At 41.9% G+C, this 18,504-nt stretch overlaps 1 protein-coding gene across 1 annotated transcript in view; it reads left to right on the top strand.

Moving 5' to 3' along the window:
• Window positions 1–18,504, top strand: part of thada (THADA armadillo repeat containing) — a 281,569-nt gene that overhangs the window by 138,013 nt on the left and 125,052 nt on the right. The window contains 1 exon segment of the mRNA XM_034184530.1: window positions 10,652–10,783. Within this exon segment, the coding sequence (XP_034040421.1) occupies window positions 10,652–10,783 (132 nt within the window).

Raw genomic sequence — 18,504 nt, 5'->3', positions numbered from 1 at the left:
AACCATGAATATTTAAGGGCGTAACATGCTAATGACGGTTAAATTCAGCCGCCGCATTTATCAAGAGCCGATCATTTGTACACTGGGATCGGTCAGATACGAATGTTTCATAAATCACACGTGTGTCTTGTCGTAAGACCAATTATGTGCTCAGATCTGCGCCTGTTTTAACGCACTGTTGATAAATGAGGCCCAATATGTCTACCTTTCTCCTCTCCATCATATCAGCCAGCTCTCTCCCTTTACCAGTCATACTACCAAAGCCACCATTCAAAGTCTCTTCCGTTGTTTGTGGAAACGTTCTCCTCCTCTTCTTTGTCGTCGTCTTCGCCCAGCAGTAGCCCAATTTCCACTGGCACCCGGTTGGGCAACAGCACCGGTGGCGGATGTTGTTAACCCGGGCCGCGACCGATCCGGTATGGAAATTCGATTCTTAGTCTGCATAGTTGGGCTGGCTTCTTTTACGCCGGATGCCCTTTCTGACGCAACCCTCCTCATTTATCTGGGCTTGGGACTGGCACTCAGAATGTACTGGTTGCACACCCCATGTGGCTGAGTTCCTCTTCTGCATATCAATAAAAATAGTAATTTGTTTGACCCAACATGCCACATTGCATGTACAGGACATTTATTGAGCCAGTTTTCAAAGAAATACTCTAAAATAATTTAGTTGTGTTTACATTTGCAGATAACTAAAGTAAAAGTATTTAGTTTTGAACTGTTACAAATTCATATTTGTTTAACGACTGCTTTGTGTTTTTCACTACATTCTAAATAATGACCAAAAATAGAGCTTGTCTTTTCTGTATTTTCACTCTTCAACTCTGTTACAAAAATAACCCTTTCATTAAACACTGAAGTCATAAAGATGATTAAGGAGCTGGAGGAGAGAGGAAGGAAATTCACAGCAGACATCAGCTTGAAATCTGAGTTGTAGAAAATACCTTTAGAGCTTCTTATTTATCCTCTTTCTTTGTTTCCCCTCCCTCTCTGTCTCCCTGTTTCCAGCTGTATCTCAACAATATGCTTGCAATTTCCTTCAATGTACCCTCTTTTGTTATCACATCCTGTTTATCTGTGCCTGACTGATGACACTTATCATACTAAATATATTAGATGTGTAACTAATTAAGGCACTATTAAATTCCTGTTTACATGTTGCATGGGTAACCCTGTGGAGTGTCAAAGAAATATGAAGTAATGAAAAGCACAAGTCGTTTTCATCTGGAGTCTATTTGTCTGTCTCCAAAGAGATCTTCATGACAGATGACTGGGCCCATAGTAGATCACATTGTCACACACACACACACACACACACACACACACACACACACACACACACACACACACACACACACACACACACACACACACACAATCAAACTATTGAGGAGACTTCATTCAGGCTCGGGTTTGCAATCCAGCTCAAGCGGGATTTGTCCCAAAAACAACACCAGTGCAAGTTGGATTTAAGCCAGATTGTTTTGTTGAGCTGTATTTGAGCAGGATTTGCCACGGTCTGAAAGAAAATGCAACTTGAGTCCAGCAAGCTCAGGACTGTGTCGTCAAACTACACCCATGCTCTCACAGTGTCTTTTCCAGTAAAGCAAACAACCTTCTTTGTCTTTGGTGCCAAAAAATACACACCCATGTAGGGTTGGGTATCGGGAAACGGTTCTTTTAGAGAATCTTTAAGAAATTTTTCGATCCACTGACATCAGTAGCTTTTTTGCTTAATGATTCCCTTATTGGTCCTTCAGAGTGGTCTTTGTTTTTGAGGGTGTTTGTCGGGAAAATGATAATTTCTCTATGTTGATTGCAGACCCTGCAGCGGGTCTGCAATCAACCGCCTCTGCAGCACTGCTCTGCTTTGAAGCAACGAAGCAGTGCTCCGACCCGCTGCTTCATTGGTTCTTTGCTTCGCTGCTGTTCAGAAGCAGCAAATCCACTTCTTAACCCCTCTCAAAGCCATTAAAATATGTCAATCGTGAGTCACTTTTGTGCAAATTAAAGTCACTAACTTTGACTCCTGTCTAGTACGAAGTCACGCTGTTGTAACACGGGCTTGGCATTGTCTTGCTGAAATAAGCAGGGATGTCCCTGAAAAAGACATTGCTTGGATGGCAACATTTGTTGCTCCAAAACCTGGATGTACCTTTCATCATTGATGGTGGCCTCACAGATCTGTAAGTTGCCCATACCATGGGCACTAACACACCCCCATACCATCACAGATGCTGGCTTTTGAACTTTGTGCTGGCATTAATCTGGATGGTCTTTTTCCTTTTTTGTCTGGAGGACACGATTTCCAAAAACAGTTTGAAATGTGGACTCATCAGACCACAGCACACTTTTCCACTTTGCGTCTGTCCATTTCAAATGAGCTCGGGCCCAGAGAAGGTGGTGACGTTTCTGGATGTTGTTGATGTATGGCTTTCGCTTTGCATGGTAAAGTTTTAACTTGCACCTGTAGATGTAGTGACAAACCGTTAACTGACAGTGGTTTTCTGAAGTGTTCCTGAGCCCACGTGGTAAGATCCTTTACACAATGATGTTGGTTTTTAATGCAGTGCCTTCTGAGGGATCGAAGGTCACGGGCATTCAATGTTGAAATGTAGAAAGTTTTACAGATTTTCTGAATCTTCTAATTATATTATGGACTGTAGATGATGGAATTTCTAAATTCCTTGCAATTTCACATTGAGAAACAATGTTCTTAAACTATTAGACTGTTTTTTTTTTTCACGCAGTTGATCACAAAGTGGTGATCCTTGCCCCATCTGTAATAATGAATGGCTGAGCCTTTTGGGGGATGCTCCTTTTATACCCAATCATGACACTCACCTGTTTCCAATTAACCTGTTCACCTTTGGAATGTTTCAAACAGGTGTTCTTTGAGCATTCAACTTTCCCAGTCTTTTGTTGCCACTGTCCCAACTTTTTTGAAACATGTTGCAGGCATTTCAAAATGAGCAAATATTTGCACAAAACAATAAAGTTTATCAGTTTGAACATTAAATATCTTGTCTTTGTGGTGTATTCAGTTGAATACAGGTTGAAGAGGATTTGCAAATAATTGTATTCTGTTTTTATTTACATTTTACACAATGTCCCAACTTCATTGGAATTGGGGTTGTAGAGTTTATTTATGTCCAGAGATCAAGGATCCAGTGACCAATTTCATATTTATTTACTTTAAGACTCAATAAAATGTTGATGTAGGAAACCTGTAAAACCTACTTTTAGTACACAGAAAATTCACAAGAGGTATCCAAAAGGGAATTGATAATGGCATCGATATTGATATAAAAAATCAATATAAAATCTCATCAATACCCATTACGACACCCATGCACGTGGTTGTTTAGATGACAGCCTCAGAAAACCATCACAGCGGTCATTACACCAGACTTTCTGTCATCTGCAGTGACAGACTGAAGATTGAAAACGCAGGCTTGAGAAGTTAACTTTTTTGAGTTTATAAATTAATTGCTTTCTGAAATATCATGAATTCACATTCTCCTGTTTAAAGCCAGCTGACTCTCTGCAATTAAATAATCTCCCAAGATGTCAGTTATTCCTCCTCCATAAACACAAAACACAGCCAGGTTACAGAATAGAATAGAGCCTTTATTGTCTTTGCACATGTACGAGGTCTGTTAGAAAAGTATCCGACCTTTGGCCGGGGAAAAAAAACTGGCATACCTGGAGCGTTGGAAACCTAATCACCCTCAAAGTAGTCTCCTTGGGACCCCACACACTTCTCCCAGCGGTGTCGCCACTGTTGGCCTCTTGAGTTTGGGGAACAGCCAGAAGTCGCAAGGGGCCATATCAGGAGAGTAAGGAGCCTGTTGAACCACCGGAGTCTGGTTTTTCATCACAAAAGTCTGAATTAAGTGCAAGGAATGTGCTGGAGCATTGTCGTGGTGGATGCGCCAATTTCCTGTGGCCCGCAACTCCGGGCTGTTGCGCCGCACAGCATTACGTAGGCGACAGAGGACATCCCTGTAGTACTCCTTGGCGATTGTTTGACCCTGTGGTGCGTACTCGTGGTGTACCACACCACGGGAGTCAAAGAAAGCAGTCAGCATCACCTTAACGTTGCTGCGCACTTGGCGAGCCTTCTTGGTGATGTGGAATGCTTCCACTGTGATGACTGGAATTTGGTTTCCGGGTCGTACCCATACACCCAGGACTCATCACCAGTGATTATGGTGTCCATGAAGTCGGATTCACGCTTTGTGAAGTCCAGCATGTCCTGTGAGACTTCAACACAAAGTTGCTTTTGCTCCGCAGTTAGCAGCTTCGGCACAAATTTAGCCGCAACTCTTTTCATGCCCAAATCTTCTGTCACAGTGGAATGTGCCGAAAAAGAGCTGATGTCCACCTCTTCCGCAATTTCTCGGACAGTCACACGACGGTCCCGCATCACCACAGTGTTCACTTTAGAAATGATCTCAGCATGTCGATGGCTGACCGGAGCGCGGCTCGCTCTCCACCGTTACGCGGCCGTCTTTAAACTGGTTGTACCACTCCTTAATTTGTGTGACGCTCATAGCATCATCACCGAAAGCCGTCTGAATCTTCGGAATGGTTTCCACCTGGCTGTTGCCCAGTTTCTGGCAAAATTTGATGCAGTAGTGCTGCTCCACTCATTCCGCCATTTTACTTGGAATGAAAAAATGCAGAGCGCATGACACACACCTCACACAAAGGCTGCTTACCAGAAAATGATGCAATCGACAGGCGTGACAAAGTTCACGCATGCACACGAAGGTTCAAGGTTTGCTCATGCAAGCACACGTGATTCAAATCCATCAGGTTTTTGAAAATATACATACAGTGAAAATTGTCCTCTGCATTTAACCCATCCTAATTACAGCTACACACAATCCAACCACTACAAGCAGTGGGCAGCCACAGTCCAGCACTTGGGGACCAACTCCAGATGTAAACACTGCCTTGGTCAGGGGCAGAGAAAGGAGCAGACCCTAAATAAGCATGTTTTTGATTGTGGGAGGAAACCGGAGTGCCCGGAGGAAAACCACGCAGACACGGGGAGAACATGCAGACTCCACACCGAAAGGCCGGGAATCGATCCCATGACCTTCTTGCTGTGAGGCACCAGTGCTAACCACTAAGCCACCGTGCAAACAACCCCACACCACACCACACACAGACGCATGGCATGAATTTGGCTTGAGCCGGATTGAGTTTGCCATATTTAAAAGACAGGTCTAAACACAATCCATCTACAGGTCAATCCAGATTGAATCTGCTGAGCTGGATTTCAAACCCCAGTCTGAACGGGGCTAATTGCTCTGGCTTAGACCCAGTGCAAAGCCCAGCCCAAGTCTCATTACTAATTTACACCTGATGCAGTTTACATTTTTAGGCCAAACACAGGAGCCCTCTAAATAATTACATTACTTGCACTTGTGGCTGTCTTGGTTTAAAAATGAAATGTCATCAGGCACGGAGCTGGTCCATTGTTAACTTCTTCATTCATCACCAGACAGCATTTGCTGCTTAAATCACGAAAAACCTGCTTTAAAGTTCAGTGCTGTCAATAGTGGTACAAAGAGGACAACAGTGAGATGGGCCTTACATTCAGTTCATTTCAATCAGCTTTATTGACATGACATAGAAATATGCAGTATTACTAAAGCATTCGATGAATAAACACAGTACAGCTTCACAGAGCACGTACACTCTGCCTGCACATATCGTTGTCAATTACTTGCCAGGGTGTAATACTAATTATTTATTTATTTGTTTGCCCCAGATGCCCGAGGTCATAACAGTGGATCTGGTAGTGAGCTGCATGTAGATTTGGCAAAAGTTTTAGACTGCATGCACTTTCCAAGAAGTCTCATTGTGCAATATTAATATGGTTGCATAATATATTGACTGTAGGCAATAAAAAAGAAAGTAGGAGGAGACGCATTAAAATTTATACGAGCTCTCTCTCTCTCTGTCTCTCTCTCTCTGAGTCAGGTGAGATAAAATGCTGTAAATACAGAGTGAAGTTAATTGAAAACAACTGTTAAAATAAGAATAGGCTTGATGTCCTCTGTGCCTCTGACAGATGGGTGCGAATATGTTAATATGCCAGAAATCACCCATGGCTAGTAAACATGAAAAATCCAGCCTGCTGTGTCTAGTGCTGGGCTTTGCTGTCGTTTAAATAATTAACTGTGATCTGACATGACAGAAATAGACTTGTGGCCTCCTCAAGAAGAAGGCCAGACCAGCTCGAGCCAAGACTCAGACCTTGCTTATAGACACTCTAAACCACATCATACAGCACAGCACTAATTTGACAAAAGGTTTTTGTGCACCTTCCTTTTTTCCTTTCCTTCCTTTTGTGATTTTCTTCTTCTCTTCTGACAGTAAATAGAGTGGTCCCTCGTTTATCGCGGGAGTTACGTTCTAAAATAACCCCCGATAAGCGAAATCCGCAAAGTAGTCAGTGCTATTTTTTGCAATTATTATAGATGTTTTAAGGCTGTAAAACTCCTCACTACACACTTTATACACTTTTCTCAAACAGGCATTAACATTTTCTCACTTTTCTCTCCTGTGTAAACACTCTCTTTTCTTCTTGGGGAGAAGATTATAAACAGACACACGCAGAACTCTCTCTCACTGCCTCCAGAGGTATGTATGCGGGACCCGCAAAGAATCCAAGTCCTCTCTCAATGGCCACGGAGCTCTGCAGCTGTGGTCAGTATCCGCATCAAAACAGCGAGCGTAGTCTCTGGACCTGTTGCCAAATTTGGCGCAGCTCCGCACAGCAGACAGGAGGGCGGTGTGAGTGGCCTGCTGCTGCGTTTACCGAGCCCGCAGACTTAGTAAGCGCATCGGAGGTAGTGAGAGCAATCGCGGTGATGCCGACCGGTGCCACGACCGGCCCGCCTGGTAAGGACGCAGAACACAATGCACTGTTAAAAAAAAAAAAAAAAAGCATGCAAAATTGCGCAAAAAAAAAAAAAATCTGCGAAACTGCGAGGCCGTGAAAGATGAACCGTGTTATAGCGAGGGACCACTGTACATGTATCAGGGATGGCCTGATCAGATTTTTTTACTCCTGATCCTGATCTGAGTATCTGCCCATACAGAGTCCTGGGCAGATATTTGGGTTTTCCTAGATACTACACTTTCACAGAGACAATGCACATGAATCATATGAACTTGTTGCGTATTTAGAGCAAAGGAGCGTATTCATGTGCTGTTTAAAGATGTGCCACGGCTCTGTGGTGAAGCAGCTGCAGTGTAGACTGCCTGTTCACCCCTCTAGCGCCATGCATTTGGAATAAATGAATGAAGCGAGATGGGTTGCGCACTAATTTACTCCAGTCAAGTCTGAGAACATACGCTGGTGCTGCACTTTGCCTCATCCAGAACCCCAAGAAACCTGCCTTTGACCATGGATAACAACCACCCTGGAAGATAACCAGCCTGTGCTCACATCTTGAAAATAACCATTTATTTGCCACAGCCAGGTGAAGCATGTGCATCCCCTTGACCTTCTCCACCCACTGATCTGTGCTAATTTAGTGACTCGTGTTTAATGTATCATACCTTGATCGGCCCAATTGTGATCATTTCAATCAGATTGGGACATCCTTATTCTGCATATACACATTTAAAGATTGATTTCGAAGGTGTATGTGTAAATTGGGTGATCATTGCTGTTGTTAACTTGAAGCTCCATTCTGTGAGAAGGATTAATAGTAACTAGTGCATTGCCCGTGGGGATTCACAGGCTGTAAATTGCGTAGTCTTTATAAAATAGGTAGGTGACATTTTTCAAAGGTGGTAATAAATTGTGCAAAGTTTCTACAATGAGTTGGAATGGTGTGTGAGTTCAGAATGTTTTTAGAACATTAGCCCTCAACAGTTTTTTGAAGAACTCAACCCTTTTATTATTTCCTGTTAATTACGTAATTTTTAAAGTTAATTTAGTGTCTTAATGTATTTATAAATTGCTTAGGTTCTTGTTATCATACGAGGTCTGTCAATAAAGTATTGGTCCTTTTTATTTTTTTCAAAAACTATATGGATTTCATTCATATGTTTTTACGTCAGACATGCTTGAACCCTCGTGCACATGCGTGAGTTTTTCCACGCCTGTCGGTGACGTCATTCGCCTGTGAGCACTCCTTGTGGGAGGAGTCGTCCAGCCCCTCGTCGGAATTCCTTTGTCTGAGAAGTTGCTATGAGACTGGCGCTTTGTTTGATCAAAATTTTTTCTAAACCTGTGAGACACATCGAAGTGGACACGGTTCGAAAAATTAAGCTGGTTTTCGGTGAAAATTTTAACGGCTGATGAGAGATTTTGAGGTGATACTGTCGCTTTAAGGACTTCCCACGGTGCGCAGCGCTCTCAGGCGCCGTCGTCAGCCTGTTTCAAGCTGAAAACCTCCACATTTCAGGCTCTATTGATCCAGGACATCATGAGAGTACAGAGAAGTTTCAGAAGAAGTCGGTTTCAGCATTTTATCCGGATATTCCACTGTTAAAGGAGATTTTTTTAATGAAAGACCTGCGGGCGGATTGCAGCGTCGGCTCGCAGCCGCTGCGACGCTCCGCCACAGGAAAAACACCTCTGTTGGAAGCCTTAAGGACAAGTTGGAACATGTCCAGCTGTCAAACAATTTCTCATATACTCACTCCACTGAAAGCCATCAAAAGCCGCCTGGATTTTACAAATGGTTATCAACACGGAGGTGTTTTTCCTGTGCTGCCGCACTGCGCCAGCTGCGTCCCGACGCACAGACCCGTCCGCACATCTTTCATTAAAAAAATCTCCTTTAACAGTGGAATATCCGGATAAAATGCTGAAACCGACTTCTTCTGAAACTTCTCTGTTCTCTCACGATGTCCTGGATCAATAGAGCTTGAAATGTGGAGGTTTTCAGCTTGAAACAGGCTGACGACGGCGCCTGGGAGCGCTGCACGACGTCTCGCTCCGTGGGAAGTCCTTAAAGCGACAGTATCACCTCAAAATCTCTCATCAGCCGTTAAAATTTTCATCGAAAACCAGCTTAATTTTTCGAACTTTGTCCACTTCAATGTGTCTCACAGGTTTAGAAAAAATTTTGATCAAACAAAGCGCCAGTCTCTCAGCAACTTCTCAGACAAAGGAATTCCGACGAGGGGCTGGACAACTCCTCCTACAAGGAGTGCTCACAGGCGAATGACGTCACCGACAGGCGTGGAAAAACTCACGCATGCGCACGAGGGTTCAAGCATGTCTGACGTAAAAACATATGAATGAAATCCATATAGTTTTTGAAAAAAATAAAAAGGACCTATACTTTATTGACAGCCCTCGTATGCACACAATTATTATTATCATTATTATTATCAGTATTATTATTTTATTTTTATTTGTACTTTGTCATTTGATTTTTAAATGGACCACAGTGGAAATAATTGTTTTCACTTTTTGTGTCATCCATGTATTGATACATGTTTAAATGTATTTACAATTATATTATGTACTTAAATTGAACTTGGTAAATAAAATCACACACACACACACACACTCACGCTTTTAATATTTAGATGATGTACTGCCCCCTGCTGAAATGGCGTGTGAGTCCAGAATGTCCGTTGTTCAGTGTTGTTAGCTAATATATGTAGATTTTCTAAAAATATTAATCGTATCAGCGTTCAGTTTTGGCGCCGTTCGTCTTTGACCCAAATTACATTAGCATACCAAATGACAAATGTCAGCTTTCCGCAGTTTGTGCATGATCAAAATGGCAGACATGCATGCACAGCTTTTTGTCTTTCTGCAATCTGATGTAAGATGTTGCTTTTAATTTGACAAACAGACGGTGGCAGAAGACATTAAAAGCACTACACATTTCACTCATGGTACCAACATGACACTTAAGTCACGCATGGTAACAGCAACATAACACTTAACTAAAGTGACTAAACTAATTGAACTACAAAAACACAATAAATCAGTAACACTAACTACACTATAAAACAAGCATGAACCACAGTAACAACATTTAAAACCTCACAATCCAATCTCCTATGGTACATTGCAGCGCACTGTTCATTGTTTACTGGTTAGCTAAAATCACTAATTTAAAAAGAATTAGCTGTCCCATCAACTTTTCATTTTTGTAGCGTTCATCCTTGACCCAAAATACAAATGTCAGCTCTCCCCATTTTTTGTGTGATCAAAGCCATACACACACGCGCACACAGAGGCCACTAGGCTATTACAATATCGATTGGCAGATTGTGTGCTCCTCTAGCTGCTAAACTGGCAAAAATGCAACATAATTTCCAAGCTTACTTGACTCTTAATCACTTGTTCCTTCCTTTAAGAGTACAACCTACTTTTTGATATGAGCTGTTGTGACTGGAGTTGTAATGTAATAACTTGTAACGTCATAGAGAGGTAGATATTGACGCTTGACCTAGTCCCCACCATTGTGGTTGGCACAGTCATGTGAATTCAGAAAGGTTTATTGTTTGAATCTGACCTTTTTGTTAACATGAGATGAGTTGAACATGGTAACATCGTAAAGGCTGTTGAGCTGATTTGTGTGTGTGTGTGTGTGTGTGTGTGTGTGTGTGTGTGTGTGTGTGTGTGTGTGTGTGTGTGTGTTTCTTTGTTTAGTGAGAGTGGTCAGGTGAAACTGCACCCCAGTCTGTTCTTGTTGCTGCTGGTGCTCAGTCGACTGTACCCTTCTCCCATGGATGGGTCCTCTTCATCTTTAGGACTCGCACCTTTCATTCCCTTCATCATTAGGTGGGTGGTAACCACACACACACACACACTCACAGACCCTTGGTGGACATTGCCCTTTCCACACCATAACAATTTGAAATAAAGACATGTTTTGTAATGAACTGCATACAGAATGGACAAATTTTCCTGAAGCACAGGTTTGAAAATCAGATGGGGTGGTTCCACATGTTGCCATCTCGGCAGTGTCTGACTCCATCTACCTCCGAGCTACCTCATAAATGGATGAAGACAAGACATGGGCAACAAATTTACACCCCCCCCCCACACACACACACGCACACACACACGCATGCACGCGTACTTACTTACCAAACTATCTAAAGCTATCAGGCTAATCTTGGTTCGGTGTCTGATTAATGCACATTTCTTGCATGCTGAACAGTGGTTTTTATAGCAGGTGGCCTATGTGCAGGTAGGTATGTGCAGTACCTGTGAAGTAACAATGAAGATAACCTCGCCATCCTTTTGATAGATGTTAATTAGTGCTAATATTCAAATTAAATAACACTAAAATTACACTCAACAGCAATATCGGCGCGCAGACTTCTTAGTTGGTCCCACGGCAAGCTATATTTTCTTAAATATTTGAAATAAAATGCTCAGAAAGTACACACATGGTCGAGTCCACAAGAGCAGTTGCCTCTGTTAACGGGGCTGTTGACCCACCTGCACCCACTATTTCTTATTTAAAGTGATCACGCCCCTAATTACTCATAAGTTTATCTCTTAAAATAGCTTGAACGAATGAGTTATACAAAATTCACCCCATACAGCTGTCATGAAGGGGGTAGCTAGCTGTAGAGACCAAAACAGTTTTTGTACAAGATTATAACCATGTTTATTTCTGCTGTAAAGTTGGAGATTTTAACAAAGATGTCTGTAGGGAGTGTCTCGCTTTTGGAGCCAGGCCCCCAATGGCCATTTAAGGAAGTGCAATATTTGGCACTTCTGTTTTGGTTTCACTTTTCAGCATCAGAGGTTGCCCCTTGGTCATTACACATTCCTCCTTTCCCATGTTACTACCTTGCATGTTATTTCTGACTTCAACAAAATGTTCAGGTGCTTGCAGAGTTGCAGTGTGAATGTGTGACATTCCCTGCATGTACAGTTCTTCCTTCACTGTGGATGAGAATGTTTCCTGTCATCCTGCCTGCTTATATAAAGATTGCAAAATCGACTGTCATAGCGAATGTTAAAATCAACATCCGGACAGTGGCACTAGAACCCTTTCTAGAAGTATAGAATCTTTCTCGGACACCCAGACAAAACACTTGTAGACTAAACAGCTCTGTCTCTCTCTCTCTGTGTGTGTATGTGTGTGTGTGTGTGTGTGTGTGTGTGTGTGTGTATGTGTGTGTGTGTGTGTGTGTGTGTGTGTGTGTGTGTGTGTGTAATGTAGTCACTTTTTTAAAATAAACATTTCCCTACGTCATGTTAACCATCGCCTATTTTTTAAATTTGAGGGCTTGTGAGGGAGCATTTGTATCTTTGTCATTATTTGTTTCTGAATGTGGCAAAGACAAACAGAATTTCAGGCTGAGAATTTTTGTGATGTTCTTTCTGTTGTCTTTTGTCTCACTTGTTGATTAGATTGTAACTAGCTTTATTTGGATTCCAGTTACTATTTACTGCGGAGTAAACAGTATCAGTGAACGGGAAACTGGATACAGCCTTAAGTTTTTTTACATTCCTGACACTCTTTCCTAGGCGAGAGAAAGAAAGACTGACAGAGAAACAGAGAAAACAATAAGCAAACCCTGTACATATTATTGGAACATGGACATGCAGTTGGCATCCACTGTACAGCTCTACACTGCTGCAGCAAAGTAATACATGTGGTACATACGTACCTACCTACCTAACTACAAACCATACTTTTACCTTAAATGTAAAGACTGTTCGGTTAAGAAACAAGAGTTATTCTTTTCAGGTCCAAAACTCCAACTGGCTCTAAGCAAAAGAAAGCCTAACAACTTTTGTAGTTGCCATGTCTGTGTGACCAAAACTACCAAATAGCCAAAGGAAATCAGCCCAGTAACAGAACTCAACATCATATGTCCTTACAAAACCATATATACTGCTGTTAAATTTCAAAAGCGTTGTTTTGTTGCACAACTTATTATAATATTTGCAAAATAGCACCAAAAATGTTCAGTGTACCAGCATTAAAAGCAATCAGTTTTTTTCACCTAAGTCCTAAAATGGCCTTGTGCAAATGCTTTCACTATATTATCATCACATAAAATACAGCTGTGACACAATCTAAAGTTGTTGCTTTCTCTTTTCAGTTTCTCTTCTCTCTGTCCCTCCCTGTCTGGACAACAGAGGTGTCAAGTAACGAAGTACAAATACTTTGTTACTGTACTTAAGTACACTTTTTAGGTATCTATACTTTACTCCGTTACTTATTTTTCTGCCTACTTCTGACTTCTACTTATTACATTTTCACACAAGTATCTGTACTTTCTATTCCTTACATTTTTAAAACAAACAGCCTCGTTACTCTTGGCTTCAGCGCCGGTGGATGTGCGCTGAGGCATCAGCGCACATCCACCGGCGTGGCTTTACCGAGGTGCCAGCGCGGATTTATCTGACCATGGGTCCGAAGAAGGCACTGACGGCGGAGGTGGGAGACGATGGACTTTTTGTCTGAGGACATCTCTGTTGTTATAATGCAGCAGAAATCCATTATGGAGCTGGTGAAAGAAGTGAAGGCTCTTCGGATCCAGAATGCCGAGAAAGACCGGCGTCTGGTGTACCTGGAGAACCGTGTTGCGGAGTTGGAACAGTACACAAGGATGAACGATGTTATTATTACAGGAATTCATATTAAACCTCGATCCTACGCACGGGCGGTGTCAGAAGACAGCGGAGGGGAGGCCAACGAGCAGGAGGCCAGCTCAGTGGAACAACAGGTGGCTGACTTCCTGCAATCTAAAGGTATTCAAATGGACTGTAATAACATTGAAGCGTGCCACCCCCTGCCCAGGAGAGAGGATGGAGACAAGCGAGCAGTTATAATGAGGTTTGTCAACAGAAAACATAAAATGGCATTGTTAAAACAGGGACGGAAACTTAAAGGAACAAACGTATTCATCAATGAACATCTGACCAAAAGAAATGCAGACATCGCCAGGAAAGCTCGTCTCTTAAAAAAGCAGGGAAAAATTCAACAGACATGGACATCCAACTGCAAAATATTCATCAAACTGAACGGAACACCAGAACAAGCGAAGGTTATGGTAATCAGGAACATCGAGGAACTGGACAAATACGACCAATAAGGTATGAGGACACAAACACATCACAACACCATGACACAGACCAGAGGAACCTATTCATCTACTGCATCATCTACATCTGGAGACAAGAAGGATATACCGTATTTTCCGGACTATAAGTCGCACTTTTTTACATGTTTTGGCCGGGGGTGCGACCTATACTCCGGTGCGACTTATAAATGAAAAATATACCGGTAGGATCTCAATTAATTTACTGTAACAAAACAATTTTACGTGACAGAGTCGATCTATGTTTTAAAATGGCCACCGGAAAAGGAAATGCAATGCATCATGGGCACTGTAGTATGACGGCCATCCTATAGTTCACGCTGGTCACGATAACCAATCAGAGAACAGAACTTTGGATGCGTATTCCTCACCTCACCCACAGCGTGTGAAGCTGACGAACTCAGTGCTTGCTGTTATTCCGGCATGGCGAACAGAACAGCTTCAACCCTTGGATATCAATGTGAGCAGAGTGTTTGATTTGACGCTCAGAGCTGCGTGGGAGCATTGGGTGAGCGACGGCGAAGGATTAGCGTGTGCACTTGGAAGGAGCTGGCGTCGATGATTGTGAAAAGCGTTTGAAGCAGACGAACATGGTGTTTATTCCGGGACGGCTAACAAGACAGCTTCAACCCTTGGATATCAGTGTGAGCAGAGTTGACGCTGAGAGCTGCATGGGAGCACTGAGCGACGGCGGAGGATTAGCGTCTCCACTTGGAAGGAGCTGGATCGACACCGCTGGGAGGTCATGAGCTGCGCAGGTAGGCGCTGCATGGTTCGGCTCGCAATGTGGTCCGCAAAATACAAACATATCCGTAGGTAAAATGCAGCTCACGAGAGGGCACTCGAGGCTTGTGTGACTGTTCCTGCGACTTCTGACTACCATAGAAAAATAAAAATTTTAACGTTACTGATAACATAACAAGACAACGGAGAAGGCCCGAAAAAATGCCACCAAAAAGAAAATCATACTCTGCAGATTACAAGTTGCGACTGGTGAAATATGCATCCGAAAACGGTAGCCGTCACAATATTATCATCTGAACTTTTCATGTTAACATACCTGTATGTCCATGGGACTTATAGTCCAGTGGACCTTATTTATGGTTTATTTTTCTTTATAATGGATAAAGTGGCTGGTGCGACTTATACTCCGGTGCGACTTATTTATGGTTTGTTTTTCTTTATAATGGATAAAGTGGCTGGTGCGACTTATACTCCGGTGCGACTTATAGTCCGGAAAATACGGTAACTCAAAGGATTGATGATCATGGAAAACTAGAACTGAGAACATTTAAATACACAGACCACAATGTACTAGACTTGGAGCACGATATAGACCCGGACAATAATTTCTTCTCAGATATTAATGACAGTTGTTGCTATTATACAGATGAACAGTTTAATCGGATCATTAAAACGGATAACAAATTATCAATAATCCATTTCAACAGCAGAAGTCTGTATGCAAACTTTAACAACATTAAAGAATATTTAAGTCAATTTAAAAAAAAATTTAACATAATTGCTATATCAGAAACATGGATCAATGAAGATAAAGGAATGGATTTTGAACCAATCGAAGCAGTGGTTCGCAGATTGAAGCAATGCTTCGACCTATTTCGTTTATTCTTTCTTTCTTTCGCTTAATTTTCCCCCGCTAAAACCCTAAAGAGCATACTTCTGTAGTATTATTTACCTTTTCTATGTTAAACCGACCTGTTATGGTCTTCTGAAACAGTTGATATATTTTATAACTTAAAAACGGGAGCGACGCTAACGCGTTAGCATGTCTATGGCATTTTCAGTGTTAAAAGTTAGCATTAAGCTGTTGCAGCTCTCATCACGTTCGGGTGCATTTGTTTTCAGATTGTAATATTTCTTAAATTTATTTTTGTTTATATATTAATAATCTAATGATAATTATTATATACAATTTCAGAGAAAGAGACAAAAAGAACCTGAATAGAAACACAACAGAAAATAAAATATAAAGCAACTAACAATGAACATACATACATACATACAGAAATAAATAAGTGTTTCCTGTCTTATTTAAGTTTAATGACAGTTTGTTTCGGTCAAACCATATTGTCAATGTGTTAATTTCTTCAGTGATTTCCTCCAGAACTATCTGCCAAACTAGAAAACTGCTGCATCCTAGTAAGAGCAGAATACTACTGGAATGAATCTGAATAAGTTTTTTTTCTCACTAAATGAATGCTGCACTCACTGCAGTTTATTGTCTGGAATAGTCCCAGATTGCATTTCAGAGCTTCTAGAATTGAAACATTTTCATGCAGGTGGTGTTGGGGAGTAATTTTGGGTTTTGGGTCTTGGGCCACATGTAGAACGAATCCGTTTTTAAATTAAGCTTTCAATTCATATAGTGGCATCTACCTTTTTTTTTTTTTTAAGGTTACTTTATACTTTTATACTTTAAGTAGGTTTTGGAGCACATACTTTTTCACTTTTACTTGAGTAAAGAGGTCAAGTTGATACTTCAACTTTTACCAGAGTGTTTTTAAACTGCAGTATCTATACTTCTACTTAAGTAACAATTGTGTATACTTTTGACACCACTGCTGGACAACAAGAATGGACTGTTTTTTTATTTCATATGGTCATCTTCCTAAAATAATGGCCTAAGTCATGTTTTGGAAAATATGCCTTAGGCCATTATTTTAGGAAGGTAACGATATGCATTTCCTGTATTTAATGTAGTAACCTAAGTTCCTAAGTAAGACCGTTTTTGTAATTTTGCCTCTGTGCACCACCACAGTGTAGTTGAAATGAATCAGTCACAATGTGCTTGCAATGTAGACTTAACAAGGGGTTTAACAAAAAAATGTCACATTAATCATTTAGGATTTATGTTTATTTGCACTCATTGTGCTTCCAGTTTCAGAGCCCATAAGCAGTTGTACAAAGTAAAAAGCACTGCTTTCATACAAACATCACATTTCCAAGTCACTGAAATATGTCTTGGTCAGATCTCAAAGCATGCACTGCTGCCTCATGTCAGCTGTCTTGGATCTTAGGTGGCAACCAAACAGACAACTATTCCATCCTTACCTCTCAAAAGTATCCACTTGTCTGCCTCCACCAGTTGAGACATGGATATCCCCTTTTCCATCCTCAACAATGAGGTACCTTTCTGCTGGATCATGCCCAGAGAAATGAACCACATGGCTAATGTGTTGTAGTTGATGTTTTTCACAATGTAAGTGATATATTCCTCATCTTAGTCTCTCAAAGTAACTGTTGTTTACAGAATTTCATCCTAGTGGTACCTAAGGACCCTTCTGAGAGACTAAGTACAAAGACTTTTAGTTGTCACCTTTGGTAACTGTTTTGTTTCCAAGATTCATCAGAACCCTACCAACTTTGAACTTACTCTCCTGCAAAGGCATTGGTATCATCAGGCACCGTAGTCCAGCAACTTCATGACTCCAGAGGCTTTTCCATGTGTTTTGATTGGCATCTCAGAGGCCAGAACAGGACAGACTTGTTATGGAGCTGACCAGGAAGTTGGAACAGGGGAGGATTGTCTAGGAGCTGGCTAAGAAGTTGGGACAGGACAGGATTGTCTAGGAGCTGGCTAAGAAGTTGAAACAGGACAGGATTGTCTGCAGGGCTGGGAGGGAGGCCTTTGCAGGGCAGCATATCAGGAGGGTGATCGTTGCAGACAGGGTCACTGGACTGCACTACTGCTTCAGTGGAGGAGAAAATGTGCGCTTTCCCTCAGATGCCACAGGATCAGGAGCAGGGTCAGTTGTTGTGCGCAATATTGCTTGCGCCACAGACCTAGGATCAGGGTTAGAATGTGCATGTGGTACGACTGCAGTGTCAAATTCACGATCAGGAGACATGCATGGCATCATCACTGCTTCAGGTTCAGGATCTAAGGATGGACAGATAGGCAGAAAAGGTCTGTAACATCATCGCCATCTTGAACTAAGGAACAAGATCAGAAGAGACATGTCATCAACAAAGTGTCAGGCTTGTGTTTCAAGAGGTTTAGGTGGAGTGTCATTGTCACCTTGACTTCATAAATAGGATCAGAAGAGGCAGAATGAACTTTACCCTCCTCAGGAACAGGTACAGGATCAGACCGATGGATGGGCAGAGCTCCCAAAATAGTATGCAGTGTCATTACCACATCCAAGTCAGTAACACAGAGACAGATGTGCTGAATTTTAGCCACCACCAGGACAAGACCTGATGAGCAGACAGAAGAGGTGTGCATTATCCTAACCACCTCCAACCCAAGAACAGGATCAGAAAAGAGAAGAGATGTGGTGACCTTCAGAGGTGTGCAGTGCCATCACCAGCTCAGTTTTTTGGAGTATGTGGGACCACCACTACTGTGGTGTAAGAGAAGAGGTTTGTGGTTTCTCAGGTGTTCTGAAGTAGGTGGTTTCTGGTTCTGAA

The sequence above is a fragment of the Thalassophryne amazonica genome, chromosome 13, assembly GCF_902500255.1.
Source record: "Thalassophryne amazonica chromosome 13, fThaAma1.1, whole genome shotgun sequence".
NCBI lineage: Eukaryota > Metazoa > Chordata > Actinopteri > Batrachoidiformes > Batrachoididae > Thalassophryne > Thalassophryne amazonica.
Note: the sequence above shows the minus strand (reverse complement) of the source record. Positions and strands in the feature narration are given on the sequence as shown.